The 24,346-nt window shown below is 44.3% G+C and overlaps 1 protein-coding gene across 2 annotated transcripts in view; it reads right to left on the bottom strand.

Moving 5' to 3' along the window:
- Positions 1-24,346, bottom strand: part of IRAK2 (interleukin 1 receptor associated kinase 2) — a 277,952-nt gene that overhangs the window by 33,987 nt on the left and 219,619 nt on the right. For both annotated transcript variants that reach the window (XM_069206326.1, XM_069206327.1), the window contains exon 11: positions 19,488-19,703. In XM_069206326.1, the coding sequence (XP_069062427.1) occupies positions 19,488-19,703 (216 nt within the window). The remainder of the gene's footprint in view (positions 1-19,487; positions 19,704-24,346) is intronic.

Here is a 24,346-nt window from a genome sequence, read left to right on the forward strand (position 1 = left end):
AGTTGTACCTTATGACCTTAGTGCAAGGACTGCATGACATTGTTTTTAGAGGCAGCGCTCTGTCGGTCCAGATGAAACTTTCAGCTGTGCAACAAGGCTTTGCAGGGTTCTGCAATTGGTTGGCCTTGGTTACAATGAAGCTTTCTGCCATGTGATAAGGCTTTGCGTCGATCTTTCGGTTCATATGAAGCAGCAAGGCTTTGCGGGGCTAAGAGTCACTCAGCATCTGATTTCATGGATCCTTCAGGTGGGCAAGGAGGAGTTCTAATGTCAGCTAAGGGTCTTGGACCTGGGAGGCACCTGTTGCAGATCAGGGACTCACTACATCAGAGGCCAGTAGGGCTCAGTCAGCTCCAGTTACAGCAGTACAGTTATCGGAAGGCCTCTGAAGGTTGTGAACATGCAGCTCAAAAAGGGGGTCAGCCAACTGACCCTTTGAGTCACTCTAGTTTCCCTGGGATGAAACCAAACGGGTCTAGTCTTCCTTCTCAGAGAGCAAGGCAGTCCTTCTGTATTTCCCACAGGTCCAGGAGTACTCTTATAAGTGGCTCTGGAGGCCTAATATTTGTGTGGGGGAAATCCCCGTCCTACCTCCACATCTGATCCTGCAAGGTTCTTCCACTTCCCTGTCAAGGCTTCAAACTGTCTGAGAGGGTGACAAAAGACAGAGCAGGTGTTTTTTGGGGGGAGGGGGGTTTGAGAGAGATAGATATGGATGCAAAGCTGTTGGAGTTTAAGTGGGGATGTGTGCAGCTCCTTTCCTGTCATACTTCCAGGATGGCCCATCCTCTCCACATCTAAGGCCCCTTTGTGTCACTGTCTGGAAGTAATACCCAGACCCAAACAACAGAGCCATTCACACCATGTAACCCAAGACACTGCAGAAAATGCCAACTTTCTAAAAGTAGCATTTTCAGAATTGTAACTTTACACTCTAATTATTATTTAAAACCCTCTTTATTGGTAAACACATATTTCTATCTGCTCCCAATCCAAAGTTATCACATATTAGTTGTAATAAGGTAGCCAAGTGTTGGTCAACGGGAGAGACAAGATTACAATAGTGGAAACTGACTGAGTTATTCACTGCCAGGACATGTAGAATGTAGGTACACAGGTCCTATATTTTAAATACAATTCACCCTGCCCTATAAGCCTTTAGGGCCTATTTTAGGTATGACTCAGAAGTTTTTAAAAAGGAAGGTTTAGGTTTGGCTAAAGGTTTATTTGCCAGGTGATATTTGTAGTTTAGAACTGCAATACAGGGCGCAGCAGCAGGCCTGAGACATGTAAAGTGCTACTTTAATGGGTAGTACGACGACTGCTGCCGGCCCACTAGAAGTCATTTAATTTATAGGCCCGGTTTACATGTAGTACAATTTAATACAGAGTTACAATGGAAGGGAATGTGCCAATTAGGTGCAGGCCAATTTTACAATGTTTGAAGGAGAGCATAGGCACTTTAGCACTGGTTAGCAGTTGTTAAGTGCCCAGAGTCCATAAAATAATTCAGCAGAACAGGAGGGATGAACGCAGAAGGTTTGGGGGCGGTTGGAATCTCACCCCAAGGACATGAGGTCTAACGGGCAGTTTGTGGGACAACACAATCCAAGGCCCAAAACATTCCTCATAAAATCTCAGCACATGCCTTCTGTTTTATCCACCACCAGACAGAGTAAAGCTAGCCACAGATAACATGCATCAAATGTAGGCCGGTAGCTCACACACACAGAAACTCAACCAAGGGGCTCTGGTCAGATGCAGAAAAGGAGCTTCACATCACGGTCTTGGAGCTTTGTGCCATTACACGTGGCCTACAGTCGTTCCTCCAGAGACTGGCAGGTAAAGCATTCCTCGTCAGGACAGAAAAAAGTCTGTTTTAAATCTAAAAGCCAGAAGATGTGTAGCTGCTGTGGGAGTGGGACATCTCCCACCATTTTGACATTGCCATCCAGCACATACCAGACTGCCAAAATGACCAGGTGGGTATACACAGTTAAGCATTCTCAGGTGGTTCCCAAGTAGGATCTCTGTTATAATGGACTACATCTTCCCCAAGCGAAGCAGCCCCAGGCAGGACTTGTTCGCCACCATGAACAAGAAGAAATGCCCGTGCCACTGCAGCGGGTTTTGGCAGTGAGAAACAGGGGGCAGTGTGTTTAGAAGTGAAAGCAGAGCACTGCACCTCGATTCTCATTGCCACTGCATGGTAACGCCAGTACTGGTACAGCAAACTCCTGAGACTATCCACACTTTCGGTGATACCACACCTCGCCAAACACGTGAGAGATATTACATCACAACCTCAAGTCACTGAGCCTGACAGAATAGCACCTGACCACTTAGAGTTCAGTCTTTTTGATCTGCTGATGTAATGCAGGAGCATCTGGTACAGGCAGAGGCACCAGCAACTAAGAAGACATAGAATGTCAAATAGAAGCCTTCCGGTGGGTGGTACAAAAGCATACGATTATACCCAGTGTCTGTGCAGCCCCACCAAATACAATCATAGCCAAGAATGATCTTAAGTATTCATCACTACGAGTCCATATGGCCACTATATATATATATATATATATATTTTTTTTAGAAGAATTAAGGACACTTCATCCGCTCTATCTTTGTATAGAATCAAAAAACGTTTATGTAGAGTATTTTCAGAGCATTTCCTTTATACGTCACCCTCCAGTGCCTTCGGAGCACAACTCAGTGTTGAGATTATGCTGCCTCCCTTCGAGCCAATCCACAAAGGGCATCTTAAGTTTATTTCCTGGAAGAGAGCCATTCTGGCATTTACATTGGGTAGGAGGGAAGCAAGCATTTACTCTGAAAGAATGCTTTCACCGATTAGCATGAGACGGTACTGTTAAGGACCATTCCTAACTTCATCCCTACTAAAGTCCCCACTGATTTTCAAACAAATGAACCTGTCATTCTGTGTTCATTTTTTTTAAATCTCACAGCCGCTAAAAATTATTGCGCTGGCTAGATGTACACAGGTGCATTTATTTTACTTGGACAAGCTAAGAGACCTGTTTGTCTGACCAACAGTTTGAGTTCTTCCGTCAGCCAGAGAGCCACTGTCAAAGCAGGAGATAGCATGTAGGCTGTAAACCAGCATCACTTTCTAGCAGAGCAAAGTGAAGCTTCCACTCCATGGCAGAATAAGTGTGAATACCACCATGAGAAAAGCACCGACTGCTGCACTCTACTTTGGTGTGCCTTTACAAGACCTCTACCATACAGCTAAATGGAAGAGTAGACATACTTTCACAAACCACTATGTCCTGAATGTGAGCACAGCAACCAACATGGCAGTGGGACAGGCAGTCCTCCATAACCTATTTCAGTAAAAGTGAGCCTGCTTCCTGTATTATTCTAAGGGTTATGTACTCCTTACATTTCTGATTCAAGCATCTGAATATATATGAAAAATACTGTCAACAAAATGAGTTGCCTGTTACTCCAGTGTTGGTATCTTTCATATATTCATGCAGCCCTCTCTCCTCCCTGGTACTCCACAGTATATTTATAGTTGGAACATAGTTTCCGTAAGAAGAGCCTTATTTGGTTTGCTAATAACTTTGGCAGTGTCTGGAAAACTCCACACAAAACATTTACAAAAAATTAAAAGTTCTTCCACCTCTGTTCCTTTCTGGAAAGTTTTGAGGTGATGTGTCAAACAAGGGCCAAGAAAATAGGGGGATGGAATACCAACACATTGATTTCACATGTTCATTCTCACAAGAAAGTTCAGTCACAGGTACAGAAAAAATGAATGAATGAATTAATTAATTAATTGAATTATTCCACATGTTGCTGGAAGTTATAATTTTACTCTGCATGGTTTTCGTGATTTGGTGGAAATCCTTTCAGACTGAGACATTTACATTTAAAGAGGTGCTTAGAGTGATCATGAAGGGGTTAAGAAATAGGTATATCTAAACAAGTGGCCCTCCAGGAATACTGGGGTCTGCCAGATCCGACTAAACCTGGGGAATACTTTCCTGTGTCCTAGATTGGTTTTAAAAATAATCGCCTTGTTCTCCTGATGCCATAATACATTCTGAGTAAGGCTAATCCCATCAAAAAATAGAGTTCTGAGAACAAATACAGAGTGTGCTAGATGTGATCTCTCTCAATTCCAGATCTGTAAATAAGTTTGTAATGCAGGAACTACTTCCAGAATGATAAAAACAGTGATCAAAACCAGTCAGAAACATCTTTATTGCAAGGTGCAGATATTGCAGTACCATTTCTAGGTACGGCAACCCCTAACAACACACAGAAATAAAAATAAAACATTTTGCTTATCTGAGAGGAAACCTCTGGGTTCTTCATATTTTAAATAAAATGAACCCTTTCATAGCAAACCCAACTTTGTATTAAAAATAAATAAATGAAAAAAGTTGTGAGTCCTGGGGTACTCTGAACAGAAAGTAAAACGCGCAGGAATTTGGTGGTGTCCCCTCATTGGCTCTAAGAATACTACTGGAGTACTGTGGTATCTTATAGGTAAAAAATAAACAAAAGCTGTCATTTGATTGGCCACTCAGGAAGCGCTATTCGACAAAACAAGCCCACAGCCTTTAGAAAGAGCCTCAAATGATTTTTAGGACCACCATTACCGGATTGATGTTTAATTGAAGCATCCTAGTGTTAATGCAATCAGATTCCATAATGTCCTCAGACAACACTGGACACCAGTGCACCTGATGTGAGCTACAGAGGCATGTTTGGAAGTAGATGAAGGCTTGAAGTCAACTATGGCAAAGGCCAAAGATTCTGTTGGCAATATATTAGCAATCAATGAAAACATTTGTAACTTTGGTGCTGTTTCATGAATCTTCAATAAACTTTCCAAAAAAAAGTTAATCATCTCAACTCCTTCCTGAAAGTTGAAGGGTGTTCTGTCCGGCAGGGTCCCCCATGGGATGTGTTTTAGCTGCCATTAAAGAATTCTATCTAAAACTACACAGCTGCCCCTTGAGCATCATAAGTATGGTCATTCTCCTTAACCACTGTGGATTAAATATTTATTGTGTAGATATAATTATATATCAATTACAAGTATAAAAAATACAAATAAATTAATACATTCATAGATTCAAAACCCACTACTGTGATTTCTAAGCTACTACGATGACACAGTTAATAAGTTTGATGCAGTAGCCAAGATAGTCGAAATCCAAAACCTTTACTAGCTTCCTAATCAATTGACAGTATTTTGTGGTGAAGCAGTATTTAATTACTTCTTGCATTGTTCTCCAGTTCGCTTTGAAGAAGTCAAATCTAAGACATTTTTTACTAAGACCAAAGCATTAGACACTGGCCTATTGTTAGAAATGGGGTCTCTAGTCGGAAATGGGTGCATCCTGTCCAAGTATGCACCCTTACTCTAGTCAGGGTAAGAGAGCCATACAGCAAATATAACCCCTGCTCACCCCATTTGTAGGATGGCACAAGCAGTCAGGCTTATCTCAGAGGCAAAGTGTCAAGTATTTGTACACATACACAGTAACACAGCAAAACACCACAAAAGTACTCCACACCAGTTTAGTAAAGTAGCCAATATTTATCTGAGTTAAACGAGACCAAATTGCAACAATCCAACATACACAAGCAAAGATACAAACTTTTAAAGATTAAATCTCAATAAAGCACTTAGCCCCAATTGGAGCTATTGTGTTTCTATCACAACATCTTGACAGTCATTCTTAATAGTCCGACCCCACTCACGAGGGAGTGCAGGCCGGACACAGAGTCTCACTGACCCCGGGTACAGTACCTTTGAAAAACAAGGTAACAAAGACGTCGGGGATGTGAGGCGTCGCTGGAGCCGGTGCGGCGTAAGCTTCTTACTACTAGGAAGGGGAGATGAGGCGTTGGTTCCTTACAGTTACTGAGGAGGTGATGCAGTGTCTGTGGCAATGTGTTGGTTCCTTACGATCTGGTGGGGTTGATGAATCTAGCAGGTCAAGACGCGAGGCGTCGACTTTGCTTTGTCGTGATCAGGCCACAGGTGCTGCGGTGGAGTCGAGTGTCCCAGACGTCATGGTCACAGCACTCAGGACTCACGATGTAGCAGGACTTCGGAGGCGCTGTAGCGGCATCCAGCCTGGGCAGTCAGTCAAGGTCGCTGCACTCAGCGGGGACCACAGCTCTGGTGCAGGCAGCGGCTTGGAGTCGGACAGCTGTGCTGGTTCTGAAGTCGCTCTGGAGTCTGTATACCGGGTTTCTTCTTGGTTACATCAGAACTCACTCCAGAGGGCCCAGAAACTGGAATTTGCACCACTTGGCGAGTCAGGACTCTCAGCAAGAGAGCCCGAGTGCTGGCAGATGAAGTCTTTGATGTCCTTGAGGCTTCTAATAGGAGCAGAGCTCAGTCCAAGCCCTTGGAGAACCTTGGAAAGCAGGATGTAGAAAGCAAAGTCCAGTCCTTTCACTCCCGGGACAGAAGCAGCAGACCAGCACAGCAGAGCAACAGGCAGAGTGGCCGGCCCTCCTGCAGCATCTAGTTTTTCTTTCTGGCGGAATGTCCTCAGTCCAGAAGAATTCTAACTCTGTGGTGTCAGGAGTCCAATACTCATACCCATTTCTGTCTTTTAAGTGAGTGAACTTCAAAGAGAAGTCTTTGTATGCACAAGACCCTGCCTTTCCCTCAGAAACACTCCAGGGGGTTAAAGACTGCTTTGTGTGAGCCCTATTTAGGGCAAGTGTCAGCTCCTCCCACCATTCTAGCCCAGGAAGACACATCAGGACATGCAGGGCACACCTCAGCTCCCTTTGTGTGACTGTCTAGAGTGAATTCACAAACATCCCAACTGTCATCCTGACCCAGACGTGTGGTCCTCAGACAGTCGGAGGTATAGAATGGTTAAGTATGAAAAAATGCCCACTTTCTAAAAGTCTATTTTTAAACTTGGAGTTTAAAAACCAACTTTCCCAAAAGATGTATTTTTAAATTGTGAGTTCAGAGACCCCAAACTCCATATCTGTATCTGCTCCCAATGGGAAATTACAGTTGAAAGATATTTTAAGGCAATCCCCATGTTAACCTATAGGCAAGATAGGCCTTGCAATATGAAACCCAAATTTAGCAGTATTTCACTATCAGGACATGTAAAACACACCAGTACATGTCCCAACTTTTCAAATATACTGCACCCTGCCCATGGGGCTGCCTTGGGCCTACCTTAGGGGTGACTTACATGTACTAAAAGGTAAGGTGGGCCTGACAAGTGGGTGCACTTGCCATGTGCAGGCGGACGCGCTAGATGGTCCAATCTGTATGGAGGAAATGCGCCTAGCGTTGTCACAGATGGCCCGTAACAAGGCACCTGGGCGGATGGCCTACCAGCGGAGTACTTTGCATTTCAGGCAAATCACCTTTTACAACCCTTGCTTCGGGTGTTCAATGAAGCTTACGACCAGGTGAAATTGCCAGACTCGATGTGTGAGGCTCTCATAGTGGTGCTCCCAAAACCTGGCCGGGATCCTCTTGACGTTCAATCATATCACCCTCTCTCCTTGCTTAATTCAGACTGTAAGGTGGTGGGAAACATTTTAGCCAACAGACTCCTTCCCTTTTTACCACACCTGATCAATCAGGGTTCATACCAGGCAGAAACACCTTCCTAAACATTAGGAGACTACTTCGTACAATACATAACAACAACCCTAGTCTTCCCCTCACGCGGTGGCCCTGTCGCTAGATATCGAAAAGGCACTTGATACGCTGAGCTGGGACTTCCTTATTTGAACGCTAGGCGCGATGGGATTTGCCACAGGATACATTAAATGGATTATGACATATGCTAATCCCACAGCATGCGTCAAAACGGGGCACGTCATTTCTGAATCCTTCCCAATAGGTAGGGGCACCAGACAAGGCTGTCAACTGTCTCCCCTACTTTTTGCAATAGCCATGGAGCCAGTGGCTGTCAGGCTGCGCATGCAGGCGCACCTCTGGGGCATCCCGGAATTCAACACACACCACATTATATCTCTGTACACAGATGTAGCCCCGATATACTTGCGTGACCACGCTAATTCCATGGCAGGGGTGATGAAGATACTCGACACCTTTGCCATCATCGCGGGCCTGCGGGTCAACTGGTCCAAATCTTGTATTTTCCCCCTGTACCATTGGAGCCCCACTCGGTCCTACCAAATTATCACCTACTGTGGTGCCGCTCCACCTTTAAGTATTTGGGTATACAGGTATACCATTCCGTAGATGATTTAAGAGAAGGCAATATAGACAGGGTTCTTCGCTCAGTCCGCGGCTCATTACCCTTCTGGGTGGCTCTTCCTTTGTCACCTATGGGCAGAGTGGCCATTGCAAAAATGCTCATCCTCCCGAGATTCCTATATTACTTCACAGCACTCACGATTGTCCTGCCTTGCTCATTCTTCAAGTCTCTGCAGTCCATAATGAATGACTTGCTATGGGGTAGGGACAGACCGAGTCGCAGTGTCCACAACACAATATCCACAGAAGGAGGGAGGACTGGGCATGCCTAATCTCAAACTGTATTATGCGGCCGCCCAGTTGCAGTGGCCGGCCTCATGGCTCGGTGAGACCCCCTCAGCGGAACGTACAGTGATAATGAAAACACTAGCGCCGCTCCCGGAGCTAACTTGGCTGCTGGACGGGTCATGCCATACCTCATGCGGTTCCATTTTACTGGATGTCGCCAAATCCAGCTGGCTGCAATACATGTATGGCAGAGGCTCCCTGATACCATATTCTCCTTTGATCCCTCTGACACAACTACCTAGTGCCAAAGCTCTGATAGAGCACCACAACATGTCCCCATGGCGCGGGGTGGGCCTGGTAAACACAGGGGAGTTCTATTTGGGCTCCACCCTGAGGTCCTTTGATGAGCTTATGGAGAACACAGGGATACATGCCGGTGCCTTCCTATCATATTGGGCAATTAAGCACTTGCTGGGTGTCACGTGGGAACAGGTGGAGCTGAACCGCTGATATCTCATCTACTCACACTGATCCTATCAGACGGAAGTACACAGGGTGTAATATCAAGACTATACTCTACACTATTAGATGGGGTCTGCCCAGAACTAACACGCACAAAATCCCGATGGGATGAGGTACTCCATTCCCCCCCTGTCTCAGAATGCCTGGACAGCAGCACTGTCTGCTGTCATGAATGTCTCTCGCAACACCAGACTCGGCTACACCCAATTTAACTATGTGCATCACTCCTATTTGCCCCCTTCCCGCATAAAATGGATATACCCTGGGTTGGACCCAATGTGACCCAGATGCGTGCAGCCATCAGCATTTTCTACCACATTGTGTGGAAATGTCTTCTGTTAGCTATAGCCTGGCAACGTGTCACTGACACTGTAGCCGATATCACTGATCATACTCTGAATATAGACCCAGAGTCCTGCCTGTTGGGACTGCACCGCCGCGCCAAAGGGGACAAACAGGTACACAGATTTATCGAGTTGGCCTTCATAGTGTTTAAGCGCTTGACAGCAACCAAGCTGGCTCCACACGCTCCGGAATATGCTAGTTGGCTGCGCGACCCGCTTCAATGTTCTCACGCGGAGGCTCAAACACTACACCAATTACAGTATAGAGGGTTAGCTCAGGGAGGCTCTGAAATATGGGACGCCTTTATTGTAAGTATTGAAGCTAAGAATGACATACACCCACCATGAGTCCTACATGTATCGGATTGTATTGGACAGGCACATAGTCCCTTCCTAACCTTGGGTCGCACATGCCCTGCTGGGGTAGCCTGTACGTTTCACCCAACACACACCACCAGATCGCTGAGGATCCCACGCACAGTGGACACTGATTAAGATGTTTCCTGCTCGCAACTGGGCCGGCCACGTCATGGCTAAAGCTGACCCCCTCTTGGCAACCTCACCCAACATATCTAGGTGTTCGCAACTGGTAACTAATGTGCACCCCGTAAGCATATTACTACATCCCTTGAACCAGACGTAGGCATCCCCTCCCCGCCCCACACACAATACATCACCAATTGATATTAAGTGGCATAGTTAATTGTTATAGTTTCTCAGTATATTTCCATGTTTATTATAATGTATGAGTCTCTGTATGCGTACTTAACTCGCTCGCCTCTGTGAGCAACTGCTCTGTCCATCTCTATTATTATGATCAATAAACAGATTAAAAAAAAAAAAAAGCAGTGGTAAAGTGTCCAGAGTTCTAAAGCCAGCAAAAACGAAGTACAGCACAGGAGATCAGAAGCAACAAAACAGGGGAAACTCTTCAGAAAGGGACATTTCCAACACATTATATATGCCAAAGATTAGTCTTTAAAGCCACAAAGTTGGCGCAGTCTTAGTGAATTACACTTTTTATTTCAACAACCTTTAAATTGAGCTATTGGTATGTACAAAAATCGGAGACTCAAATGCACTGTGCACTGGATTTGGTGTTGCCAATAGATAACTTTGAGATGTATCAGAATAGGTATCCAAGTTAAGAATGGAAAACTTATGAATTTAGACGAGTCAAATGGGTCTTCCGTGAGTTGGCCTTCAAACATTTCTGTATGATGTCTTTCCCAGTCAACCGTGGCATTCTTGAAAGCTCCTGTAGCTAGGTAGATTGTTGTAACTTTTAACCTTATTGATCACCTTGCAATGTTCAGGCTTGGAGAAGAGTCGCCTGATACCTGTAGCTTATTATATATGAAGTATTTCAGTGAATCTTCACTGGCATTGATACAGTCACACACATAATTTAAAACCAGTCCCACATGCCTCAATAGTATTGAAGTCAAAGTAAGCTCAAACCAAGTTTTACAGTGAGTATTTGGAGAGTGAAGTCCAAGTAAACCCTTAAATTTATTAACATAAGGTTTATGCAGCACAGCAACAAATTTGTATTTAAAAAAACAGGTGTGCAACAGAGTTGGAGATAATTTACTGTGGAGCTCGGTAACAGATGGAAAATAAATGGCCTGACCATCAGATCTTTGAAAATGTTTCTTCAGTGAACAAGTAATTAATTGTGCCTTCATACGTGTATTGATTAGGTGGTCTCTCCAGGTAAAGTTTTTGTCTATTATTACGCCTAAATAGTTATAAGGGGCGGCTACTTCCAGGGTGTTTATTACCGAGCGTCAGTCTTGCAGAACGTCTGTTACTCCCAAAACACATAACCTTGGTCTCATCACAGTTGACCTGTAAATTATTCAGTGTATTGAACTCGCAACACCAACTGTGACTGGAGCACTGTAGGCGTTAATGGAAAAAAGAACAATATCAGCATAACCCAGATAGCTGATATGCTTAATGCCTAATTTTAGAGCAAGGCCGTTTGGGTCATCCAGTAGCAGGGATAAATCAGAAATATATAGTGAAAATAACAGGCGTGCCAAAATGGACCCTTGTTTTAAGCTATTGGCAGTCTGGGTGATAAAACTTCCCCGGCAAGCTTTACTTCCGGCCATGTGTTGTGATGTAGTGCCATCGAGAAATGCAGTCATATTTGGTTGATGCCCCAGTTTTGTTAATTTGCCCCATAATTTGATTCGATTCACCTAATCAAAAGTCTGTAAGCGATGAAACCTGCATACAATGATAAAAACTATTTGAACATCTTATTCACCAACGATTTTAAGACTGCAACAGTGTCACTTATAGATCAATTCGATCTAAATCCTGTCTAGTTGATAGGAATTAGTTTGTTGTATAAGACCCAGTCTTATTGATGAGATAGTAACAGGTTTGCAAACGTTTTACCTTTGAATCCAAGAGGGCAATGAGGTCATATTTTTTTTTAGATTATGCTTCGGTCTTTTTTTTATTAATAGGATGGACTAAAGCACTTTTCCAGAATGATAGAATTTGTCATTATTGCAAGATTAAACATTCTGCTTAAAAGTTCTGCCCAAGAATTAGGATCACCTTTTATTACTTCTGCAAGACGTCTGTACATGTAATAAAAGCTGCTTTTCATGGTAAAGCCTTTTTGTATCAAGTTTACCAATCCTGATGGTGTAATACCCAGTTCCGCGCTTTAAAGTGCCAGACGTCGATAGATGGCCAGTGATTTATTATCATACGTATGCCTGATAAACGTTGCCCATTTGCCAAACAGAACAAAGTGGTCATTTGCTGGGGGATAAGAGCCCTTGCTTGTGAGATGTACCTCTGCCCATGCTTAATTTTGTAGTGCTCAAGAGGTTTCTTGTATTTTTCTTCTTATATCCCTTTTATTTGCTGGTCTCAAGAGAAAGAGGGTCGTTCGGCTAAAAGTCAGCTCAAATGTCTCCTACATTGTCTTTTGATGACCAACCTGTTATCAGCATGAACCTTGTGTTTTGATACTTGAGGTGCTTTGATGTTAAGTACTGCACTGCCTGAGATAAAAATGGATCCCACTCTTGTAACCAATTTCAGTTTGAAGAATGATTGCCTTCCTCACTAACCCAGTGCTTCAATAAACTACCCATGAAGTCCTGTGTTCCAAGTGTTTTTATCTTAATATATAATAATGAAGTATTCCATCTAATTTGCGCTGACAGATGGAATACCAAGGAGTTGATTATATAAGATTTGCCCATGACCAAAGACAAAGACCAACCACTGCTAATGCGACTTGCAAAGCTGATAATCTCAAATGTTACTCTTGCAAAACTCACCCAGCCCTCCTAGAATCACTCTGGACCTCACTGCACCTGTGCCACTTCACTATCATGTGACGCCCAGGCCCTTTCCTCCCAGTGCCCTACAATGCCCGCTGGAGTGACTTCTTACCTAAGCTTAACAGCACCAGGTTGCTCACACACGAAGGGGGAACTCCGGGGAGGGAGTGAGAGCCTGACCTTCCTGCCCTTAGTGCGGGGGACCTTGGACTTCCCCTGGCTCCCACAGCTGCTTGACCGCTTGGTTCCTCAGTATGATGATTTCCGGCCGCTACATGGGGAAGCCTCTAGCAGCTCTGTCATTTTTACAGGAGGAAGTTGAGTCCCTTCCCGAGACACCAATGCAGCGGTGTGAGAGCACAGGCAGGAAGGCAGTAGGTCTGAGGTAAAATGGGAAAGGGCACAGTATGATAAATCATAGAAGGTGAAGGTCCCTGCTGGGTGAACGGGGGCCAGAGCAGGGGTAGTGCAGCGCCCAGAGCAAGAGGGGCCCTAACAATGGGAGCAGCGAGGCTCATACGTGTAGAGGACAGGGGCACACACAAAACGTGCTCACAGCACTGACAACTCAGACGGTACCACTAGAGTGGGATCTGCTCACCGCCTTTGACCAATCATATCTCAGAAGTTACCGTAAGATCACAGCTCCTGACCAATGATATGTCAAACAGTGGGAAAAGATACGAAGAAAGAGCATAAAGCAGGAGAAGAAAAACAATAAAATTAAACAAATACAGATTAGGAAGTAATTAACATATCGCCGGCCCTATCAAGAAAACAATATTGCAGTGGCATATGATTATTCCTTCTGTTTATTTATTACCATCATTTAATAATTTAAAATCTGGGGAATGGTATCCTATTCCTAATCTCTAATGCAAATGCCATTTTACATCAGGAACATGTTTAGGGGATACATTATAACAGCTACCAATACTTTAGATACCTACATACCATGACAGTCCTAATGAAGTCAAAGGTTTATACTTACTGTGGCAAACACATATTGACTGGCTGGAAATATGCCATCTGAAGTAATAAAACAGTCATACATTACTGTGATATTGTTTTCTTTGGAGTGCAGGCAATTTGTCCATTATGTATTTATGGACTCTGTCCCTAATTTGGAAAGCAAGGGTGTGGTTGCTTACCCAAAGTGATGAGCATCAAGATGAACTACAAATCAATTGTTTTTAACTTTAGTTGTACTACTAACACTTTATACTTCAAGCAATCGCAGATGCTTTTCTTGCCATTCTAAAATTGGTTTATAGAACAGAAGGTGTACAGTTAGGGATGGGGTTAGGAGGAGGCGAGCTGGGAAATGGGTGGCGCTAGGGACATCCTCCAGAAAGAAGTAAATTATGATAACAGAAATTGGTGGAGAAAGTAGAGACTTAGAAGGAAGAAATAAAAGGGTAGTACAGGGTCAGGAAGTATTGAGGAAACATAGTGAAAAAGGGGAGCTCGCCCCATCATCTTAAAAATGTAAAGAAGCCTAACAATCATAAGGAACATTTTGAACCAAAATAAAGTGCAATACTAATGATTATGCATCTTTTCATACCCATTGGCAGATCTAAATTGGCAATTTCTTAACTATGCGTATTGGTAACATAGGGTTGGATTTTTCCTCACTGGCCAACAAATAGAGAGAGTGTTTTGCGATTCATGGGTAGCCAAACTAGATGTTCTGCTAGAGTTTTCGAAATTCAGAAGATTGCTTCAGCACAGCTTCTACAGGACCTAAAAAACAGTTTTCCAAACCGAATTTAATGTGGTTATCATATCCCCTATGGCAAGAGGATAGCATGCTTGCTTGGATAACATCATAGTGACAACAGAAAACGGCAGCTGATATTACTAATCCTCCTAAGACATATCTAGCTGGAAGACGTGTCTCATGGATTTGTGGAAGTGGCTGGGGTGTCCGAAGAGCAATCTGTGACAATGTATTTTTATTTATTTTCTTTAGAAAGTATGAATATTAAGTAGAGTACTTTAAACCATAGCACTGGTTTCTTCCAAAATGAGATTCTAAAGGTTTCTCCGTCCACTTTATTATAGTTGTTTTCACCCTCTGTTTATTATTGCACTCTCATGCTGTTGATCCTTATGTTTGCATGTCACGAAGCCTTAGGACTGATTTGCAACCATGGTATAAATTTAATTGAACAATTAGTAGCCTTAAGCTCAACATGGTAAAACACCTGCATCTGATCATCTTACTCCTGCAGGACAAGGCAAAGTAAGTTGCCAGGGATTCACATGCATCACTGGCGAGTAACAACACTTTTGGTGTTTGAGGCTTCAGGCCTGCAGTTCCTTTATGACATTCATATCTATGCCTGCTTTCAAGCTGCCATAACGCAGTGTTCACTATTGTGACTCACTGGCTAAAGTGGCCATCTTGATGGACAGAAACTGGCTGGTACTCTATTCAGACAAGGTGGAGGCTATGATTGTAGATTCATGTAGTCTCTTGAGATTGGGCTAGAGGTAGTAGAACCAGACACTAATTAGTAGCGTGATCCCAGCACACAATGTTGGTGTCTGCATTTACTGTAAGAAACTTGGAAATTTGTACTGTACTCTGCCTGTGTTTGGTTGTGTCTGGGGAATACCCTGTATGCAGGGCTACCTCCTTGATGAGAAAGCTCCAGGTGTTGCTCTGGTGCAGAGAGCTGTTTTCCTAGCATGTACATACACCCCATCTTGCATGATCTGCAATGACTAACCAACATCATGCAAGTCAAATAGGTATTGCCAAAACACTGGATCTGCACTCTCACAGGTTACCGTACATCAGAGGACTGGTGGCTAAAGCGTAGTATCCTCTTAAAATCTATGCTTGACCATACACTGGAGGACACTGATTGTCCTCTGTCCGCTGCAATACCATAATTACTGAATTAACACATATCTGACCTCCAAAGGATGCCAGATCTTATGGTGATTTAGTTCTGCTGCAAGAGCGATGTTAGCTAAAGGTGATGTTTACTCTGTAGGAAAGTACCCTCTTTTGGCATGGTTATCTCCACTTTTTGCCTGCTGCCAGTGTGTTTTGACTGTGTTCACTAGGATCCTGCTAACCACAACCTCAGTGACTGTGCACCCCACAATTGGCATACAGGTGCCCCCACGTAAGTCCCTTGTATGTGGTACCTAGGGCATTGGGGCACCAGGGGTTCCCCAAGGGCTGCAGCATGTATTATGCCACCCATGGGAGCCCATGCCAAATGTGTCTGCAGGCCTGCCATTGCAGCCTGCATGAATAGGTGCATGCACCCTTTCACTACAGGTCACTTTAAAGTCACCCCTATGGCAGGCCCTCCTAGCCCAGAGTGTGAGGGCACCCCTGCATCAGCAGATGTGTCTCTTGGAGCTCCAGCTCCATTTTCCTGGACTTCGTAAGTGCAGGGAAGCCATAGTACCCATGTACTGGACATAGGTCACTACCTGTGTCAAGCTACATAATGGTAACTCTGAACCTGGGCATGTTTGGTATCAAACATGTCAGACTTACAACCAATACTGGCAACAGTACTGGGGTATATGATTCCATACACTCTGAGGGCTCCTTAGAGGACCTCCAGCTTTGCTCCTACCAGTTTGCAGGGTTTTCTCAGGCAGCCCGCGCTGCTGCCATCCTACAGACAGGATTCTGCCTGCCTGCTGCTTGACTAGCTCAAGCCCAGGAAGGCAGAACAAATGATTCCCTTTGGGAGTGGGAGGTAACACCCTCTCCCTTTGGAAATAGGGGTTGCATGGCTTAGGAGGAGTAGCCTCCCCAAGCCACAGGTATGCTTTGAAGAACGCATTTGGCACCCTCCTTGCATAAACTGGTTTGCACCAGTCCAGGGACCCCTGGTCGCTGCTCTGGCATGAAACTGGACAATGGAAAAGAGAGTGACCACTCTCCTGTCCATCACCATCCCATGTGTGGTGCCCAGAGCTCCTCCAGGTGGCCACTTGATTCTGCCATCTTGAATCCAAGGTGGGAAGAGGCCCTTGGGAGCATTTGAGTGGCCAGGTCAGGCAGGTGACGTCACATCCCCCTCCTGATAGGTGGTCACCCTACTGGGTGACTAATTCCACTTCCTGGGCTATTTAGGGTCTCCCTCCAGGGAGGGTCCTCAGATTCAACATGCAAGATTCCAGCAGGACTCCTCTGCATAGTTTACTTCCTCTTTTGGCCACTGGGGCTGCAACTGGACCTTCCAGGAACCGACAATCTGCAACTCCAGTGACGACTCCGCTTTGCAACATTGTTTCTCCTGCTCCTTCAAGCAACTGCAACATTTCCCTGGCTGTGCATCCTCTGAGGGCGACGAGCCTTCAGCCTGCACAAAAATCAAGAAGGAATCTCCCTTGGAGTGAAGGAGTCCCTCCCCTACATCTGCAGGCATCAACTACAACGACGATCGGCTGCATGGATCCTCTCCTGCAAAACTGCGTGGATCCTGCAACACAGGTGGTGGCCTGGAATGGTCCCCTTGGTCTTCTCTACCAGCTGTCCAACTTGAGAGACGATAAGTCCTTGCCTATCTTTGCAGGACAGTACCCCTGTGCACCACAACACTTGCAGCTAACAAGGCTTGTTGGCTCTCCTTCCAGGGGATCTTCAGGCTTCATTATTTTCTGTTATTTCACTGTGTTCTATTGTTTTCTATGCCAGTTCCTGACTTCTAATGTGTAAATAATAGTGTGGTTACTCACCAGCTAGTACAGTATTGCCTATACAGTATTTTAGTGTTTGTGTTACCATTTTTGTAACACTGTGTGCTTCTTTCATGTGTGTGTAAGTGCTGTGTGACTATAGTGGTATTGCATAAGCTTTACATGTCTCCTAGCTAAGTATTGGCTGCTCATCCACAGCTACCTCTAGAGAGCCCTGTCTTCCTATACACTGTCTACACCTCACTCATAGGGGATACCTGGGCCTGGTATAAGGAGATGACACCATAGGTGCTCACCACACCCTAGGCCAGCTTCCTACATACTCCATGAATGTTTCTCTTACTGTTGTTAGACAGAATTGTCAAGTATGGCGATGTCTCTTTAAATGACATCTTAAAATATTCATAATTTCAAAACTTTAACTTATAAATGTGGTTATAAATGTATCTTGTACTGTGAGCATATTTTGGCATCTTTGTCATGGCTCGTTAACTCAATTATTGCTGAACTGAGTCATGTTAAAAATAAAAACTTTCGTTTTTTAAATTAACTTGAATCTTAATTTGATGGGCTTTGGTTAAACTAACCAACACAGTTATGAGCTACAAAAAGTATTCTTTTGTACACATTTGAGAGAGTCAAGGCTTATTCTGATGCTGTACACATAGCAAATTTCACTGCAAAGTAATCCGTTAATGAGAGAACATGATTTGAGAAGTATGTTGGGCCCTTGGAATAGGCTCAAAGATCTGTAGGTTCTGGAAAGTTGGAGTGTCTGCAATACTTAATCACTTTTACAATGTTTATCCACCTCGGATCAATTCTCTGGTTTCACTGCTTTTACTTGTGAGTAATGTCTATATTTACCTGTTAGTCTAAGCTGGTTGCTCAATTGCTCGCAGGCCTGTAAAATGGACATTCAATATAAACACCAGTGCAGAACGGCTTATTCTGTGCAAGGACGTACAATATCACTGCACATAAGAATCTTTTGGTACATTTAAATACTCCCTTATCCAAAGGACGGATAAGACAAAAAAACACACCCAGTTTCTTAGTTATGACAATCTCTGTTGACGAAGTTGTTGGGGAGTGGGTTATAGTTTCTTTCTGTTACCGTACCTCATTTCGGTATTTACAGGTAAATGTGATGTCTGTGAGGAGATGAAGGAACTGGTTATATTCAATTAAATGTCTGGCCTCTTGATCTAAATTTATCTCCTTTGAGACTTGCTTGTGGATGATTCATCAACAGCAGTTTAACTCATTGTATTTAGTTGCAAACAAGATGTGTACTGAAAATGTTTACAGATGTTCTGTCTCGATCTAAAGTATTATTGAGCGTGCTAAGTATGTACATGCAAACAACTGTAGGGGCACTCATTTGATTATGGAGGTTAAGGGGATGAGTTGGCTCCACGAGACAGCAAGGCATGCGCCATTTCAGGATGTCCCAATCTTTGTTGCTTAAGGTTTGGTATGGCCAACTCTTTGCCCTGCTGGGCGTCCACCTTCGGGAAAGGACCTAGCCTTATGGGAGGAGTAATCACTTTCTTTATCCTTCCTTGTCTCCTGGTGTCTTTCCAACCCACTCCACCGCTTGCCAGGCTGAAATATTTTGTTAATTTAGTATATTCTGGTATAAACATGGAAAACTAGAAGTTAAAGACAATGAAGATTCTGCTAATGCACCATCTTCGTCTAACACGTTTCCTGGGTTTGGGGCGGGCATGCTAGTTTGCCTTACTCGGAACGTTTAAACGTTTTGAAGTATCGGTTATATCTGTGTTTGCCCTATTGTTCTCATGATGTACTGAACATTGCATCAATAACAGATCGCTGGCTGTACTTATGTTTGGCTTTCACAAACCAATGATGTATATTTATCTCTGTGCTGCGCACGTGACCCAACTCCTTTATAGGACATCACCCACTGAGCGTGTTTAGTGAGAAAGCTCGTGCAGTATTCCCAACTTTCTGGAAAATGATTAATCTCATTTTCCAACATGTCAGACAATTTCTACTTGTACCAGAAAACCCTGGCAATCCGCCGAGCAACATTGTTTTTTGTAAACTGCAAAGGACAATTCAGTCAGCGGGGTACATGAGACAGAAAACAAACTCCACAAATGGCAAGTTCACCTCTGACAAGACGGACTTCTTTTTCCTCAGGCACTGGCAGATGGCGGTGGCATAGATAACAGCTGCTTCTTCCGGCAAATGCCCAGCTCTTCTCCGAAGGTATTTTGCAACTATTTCCTTTGCAGGAAGCCGGTCTCTGTCACCCTCCTCGACGAACTTCCTTTCTGACCGCAGTCTCTCTTTCACCCTCTGGATTTCGTCCAACATGAGGTCTTTCTGGTGAGAAAAAGATAATATTGTCAGTCAGGTGGACGGGCAGATCACACCGAGTTGCGCAGCCGACGCACACGAAACCGGATAAGTTGCAACAAGTTTACTGCTTGGGGAATGTTTGATGTTAAAATGCATTCTCAGTATGTGTCTCACCCCTCCACTAATTCTGAAAGGTAATCTTACATAAATATGATGGAAAGAAAATTACATTTAGTTAAAAAATAAAAACATATCTTGTGGAGAAATATTTAGGGATTTATATACCACATGCATATTCTGTAAACAACTCTTTAAAGCTTCCTAGGGTCTCAAACAAACGCAGTGGCTCAATGTGACACAAAACCAAATTATATAATGACCGGAAATCTGCATAAAGAACTGTATATCCTGCGGATTACAGAAGGGGCAGAGCTCAGTACATGAAATAGAATATGTAACATAAAACATGACAAACCACCCGGTGGTTCACTCCATCGCTCTGCTATTACACCGCTTTCTTGGCTAATTCCAGAATTAACTATCTCCACTCACCCCATGAACATCACTCACTTAACGAGTCACTCTACCTACCCCGTTACACTACACTGGCTCAAACTACAAGCTACTCCACCACTCATTCCACGCCTTACATAGCTTATGCCATCACTCCACTGCTCAAACGAGTGCATTTACAACGAAATTCCACTTACTCCACCACTAACTCGTCCCATCCTATTACACACTTCACCTACTCCACACAACACCCACTCACTATTCACCTTACTACACAATTCACCCCACTATTCACTGTTTTTTTTTGACCACTCAGCCTGCCAGCACCAGTAATCTCAGTCCATCTATCTGTTATGCTCCGAAAAATGACTTTCGGAGCCTGTATAGACACCATTCGGGCACACTGGTGTCATTTATTTTCTTTCCACACCTCCAGACGTGGAACCGGAGCTTCCTCTCTCTTGCCTCTAACAGATACCTCATATTTTGTAACAAATTTTCTTAGTGTGCATGGGATATCACTACCACAAATGATAGGTTTTAAGCCCCGTGAGAACTGGCACAAGCATATGTTTGTGACAGATCCACATCAGGTGTGCCTGTGGCGTCTGAGGTCGTCACGACTCCAAGACTTGCAGTGATGAACCCGATGGCCATCTGGAATATCGAGGTGAAACTTTCTATGCATAGTTAAGCACAAGTCTCCTCAATGTGACTGAACTAAGTTGTGGTCCAAGTCCACGGTTTGGTATCGTTCCCCCTCTAGGAGTTGCCAAAGCAGCTCCAGAAGCCAATATTCATCACTCTCCAAATCATCCTGTGAGTCCAAAAAGAAGCACAAGAAATTGAAGCCAAGCTCGTCCTCTTCTCCACATTTTCCTGACCAGGTGCATAAATGGCACCATAGCTCTCGATTTTGTTCCTGGTGTATCTCAACTTCACAGCCGCAACAGATTCTGGCACAATTGGAGCTTCCAGGCCATCTGCCACTCTATAAGAAATCAGAGTTTGCACAGTTCAGGCCCCCAGGAGCAGAGAGGCCTTACATGTGCACTACTGCCAGTGGGCTTCCCCTTGGTAACAGTTGGACCCTCCGGGTCTGGACTAGATCACGCCTCTGGCAACACAGGCCATGCTGGCTCCTAGGACTTTGATGCTGGTGCTGAATCAATTGATGCCGGATAAGTAGATGCCCTTAGTACTTTCCAACTTGGGGTCAGTGCTGGTCTGATCTTGACCAAAGCCATGCCCAACGACAGATAAGAGGCTGCCGTCGCCACCAGCGAGACTACAGACCCTACACTCACTTTTCAGAATAGACTCCGACAAGAATGATGAGTGCTGAGGTGGGTCAGCCCTATCAAGGAGACAGTTGCTATGACGATTTGCAGAAATCTAGTGGCCTTGATACCTCCCTGAAACAGGCCTTTATCCATTATTAGATATTTCAAAGATTCACATACTTGAATCATCCCCGTCGTAGTGGGAGTTCCTCTGTACCTTTATAAAGCAGTATGTAAAACTATCATATACTATAATGGCACTAGGTCATTAGTTTAACAGCCAATTTATGTCCTTTAAAAAAAAAAAAAAAAAAAAGGAGCAAACTTAAACTATGATCAACCAGGTGCTACCACCCTCTAAAACACTCCCAAGAGAGTCTGGTTCCCTCAGATTTTCTACCGCACATTGTGGGAAGGGAGTCTCCCTGAGCTCTGCTCAGTTTTTTCCTATGACCCAGTTTTTCTGCATCAAATATGTCGGAGTCTTATTAAGAAGTCCTCTTTAAATCCTGCAAGTCCTGTGGGAAGAAAAGGCTACTTGTGGGCGACCCACACAGAGACTCTATTGCCTCTACCCTAAACACCAGGTAAAAGAGTGCAAAATTTGTCATACTTTTTCATAAAAAACCTTGAGAGACAGAGAAGGGAGGTTGATTCTGTGGCTACAGAAGTCTAAATCCCCAAACTCAAGCACTTCTGAGGAGGGCAGCAATACATCTACAAGACCGCACAAAAGGTCAAGATCCTCTTACCAGCTGAGGCTTCTGAGGAAAGTAGAAAGGCTTTGAGGGTGCACCACAAAGATCTGCCTGAAAAGGAGAAACTCAAACTAACCACCACAGGTACGGCGTCTTCTCAAACCTATAGCCCATCTGATAAAAAAAGGGGAGCACCAACGATCTCCACCCTCAGAACTGTCAAAGTCCAGAACAAAACCTTCTCTCAAGAAACAGTCTACGAAATCTGTTGACATTAGTGTCGACGGCGACCAATGCTGCTGTCTCTTCCACAAGGCCATCGTCGATGAGAACTGACCACGGCAGCCATTAATGCTCCCATTCCGTCGACCAAGGTGATTTCTTCTAAGTCACCGTCAACTGTAGACTTGACTTCGACCTCACCAGCATCAATGAAGATATCGGCAATGAAGACACCGTCAACAGCAACTGCACCGTCAATGGCAACACTGACAAGGACAGCAACACCACCAATGACAGCACTGACAAGGACGGTACCACAGACAGCACCAACGACGAACATTACCATTGACAAGGGAATTTCTAAATTCAACACTTCAATTCACTTTCACTTTTAATTCACGTCAACTATGACTTCAATTGGACCCTCGACGAAGATTACCATTACCAAAATCACCAAGACTGCTTCAAGACCTGAAGTCACCTCTCCTAGCAAGGTTTCAACATTGCTATCCAGTCATTTATTGGACTGGGAGGTGTCGGAAGATGAAGGACCATTTGGTGACTCACACAGTCCTTCGTAGCTTCACATCAAGTACCAGGAGGACCTGAGCAATAAGCTTACCAACCATATTGCCTCCTAGACACCATTATGAACTCTGTCAATATCATCCCACCTCCTCATCCTAGGCAAGATGTTATGGAGATGCCTACTCTTTGGTTCAGTATCTACAGGCCATGTTGAAGGATTACAGAAAGATTTCCTGAACCTCCAAAGGAGCAACTATGTGCACCCTACCTGCTTCTCCTGTTAAACCAAGGAACATCCCTCCTCCAGTATTGCCCAGGATAACAACTGCCTCAACCATTGGAGCACCCCCAAGAGAGGATCCCTCATCTTAAGAAGCGACAGAAGGTAAGATCTCTGATCCTCAACAGCCATGGGATGACTACCTTCTCCCTACCCCATCTCCTCTACCTCCTCATCCTTTACACATCCTTCTCCCCCGCCGCCTTCCCAGACATCGGGTCTTTCATAATCTGTTGGCACCGGGGCTGCAGTCAGTTTCCATCTGCCAGCTTCAGTGAAGCAATGTGACTGCTTTCTTCACGAGTTTAAGGGCCAGGTGTGATGCTATGTAGATTTGACCATTGAGTCCATCTTGTTGGAATAACTCCTTTTTGTGTACTGCGGCAGCTGCAGGGCAGCACATGTGTTTTTCCTCACAAGCATTGTTTTTGTCTTCACCAGAGCAAAGTTGGACAGTGCTGGAACATACTATGTGGGATGTGGACTCCATAAGAGTTCACAAGTCTGAGACTGTTTTTACCAGAGGAATATACAAATCTGTCTAAGAACAAACATGGGAGTCTGGCCAGCTTCTATGGGTGTTTTCAACACAGAGGAAGTACAGCCAGCATTTAGTTTCTTAACAGAGGGGAGGGGGTTCTGTTCTTGAGGTGCTTTAAGGTATAAAAGATGGTGAGACTTGGTGCACAGAAAGGAGTTCACCTGTGGAACGGACACGTTGCCCAGGATCTACTTGTGATGCTGATCGGGTTTCCTGCCCGACTGATCTGAGGGCTCCTCCAGTTGCACTGGTAAGAGGATCATTGTTAGAAATGGGGTCTTTGGTTAGCAGTCAGGTTACCCCTGTCCAAGCAAGGACCCTCACTCTAGTCAGGGTAAAAGAGAATCACCCTCAGCTATCCCCCGCTCACCCCTTGGTAGCTTGGCACGAGCAGTAGGCTTAACTTCAGAGTGCTAGGTGTAAAGTATTTGTACCAACACACACAGTAACTTAATGAAAACACTACAAAATGACAACCCAGGTTTAGAATAATAGAAAATATTTATCTAAACAAGACCAAAACAACAAAAATCCACAATACACAAGTCAAGTTATCAATTAAAAAGCATAAAGAGTCTTGATGTAGTTTTAAACACAATGCT

This window comes from Pleurodeles waltl, chromosome 9, assembly GCF_031143425.1.
Source record: "Pleurodeles waltl isolate 20211129_DDA chromosome 9, aPleWal1.hap1.20221129, whole genome shotgun sequence".
Taxonomy (NCBI): Eukaryota; Metazoa; Chordata; class Amphibia; order Caudata; family Salamandridae; genus Pleurodeles; species Pleurodeles waltl.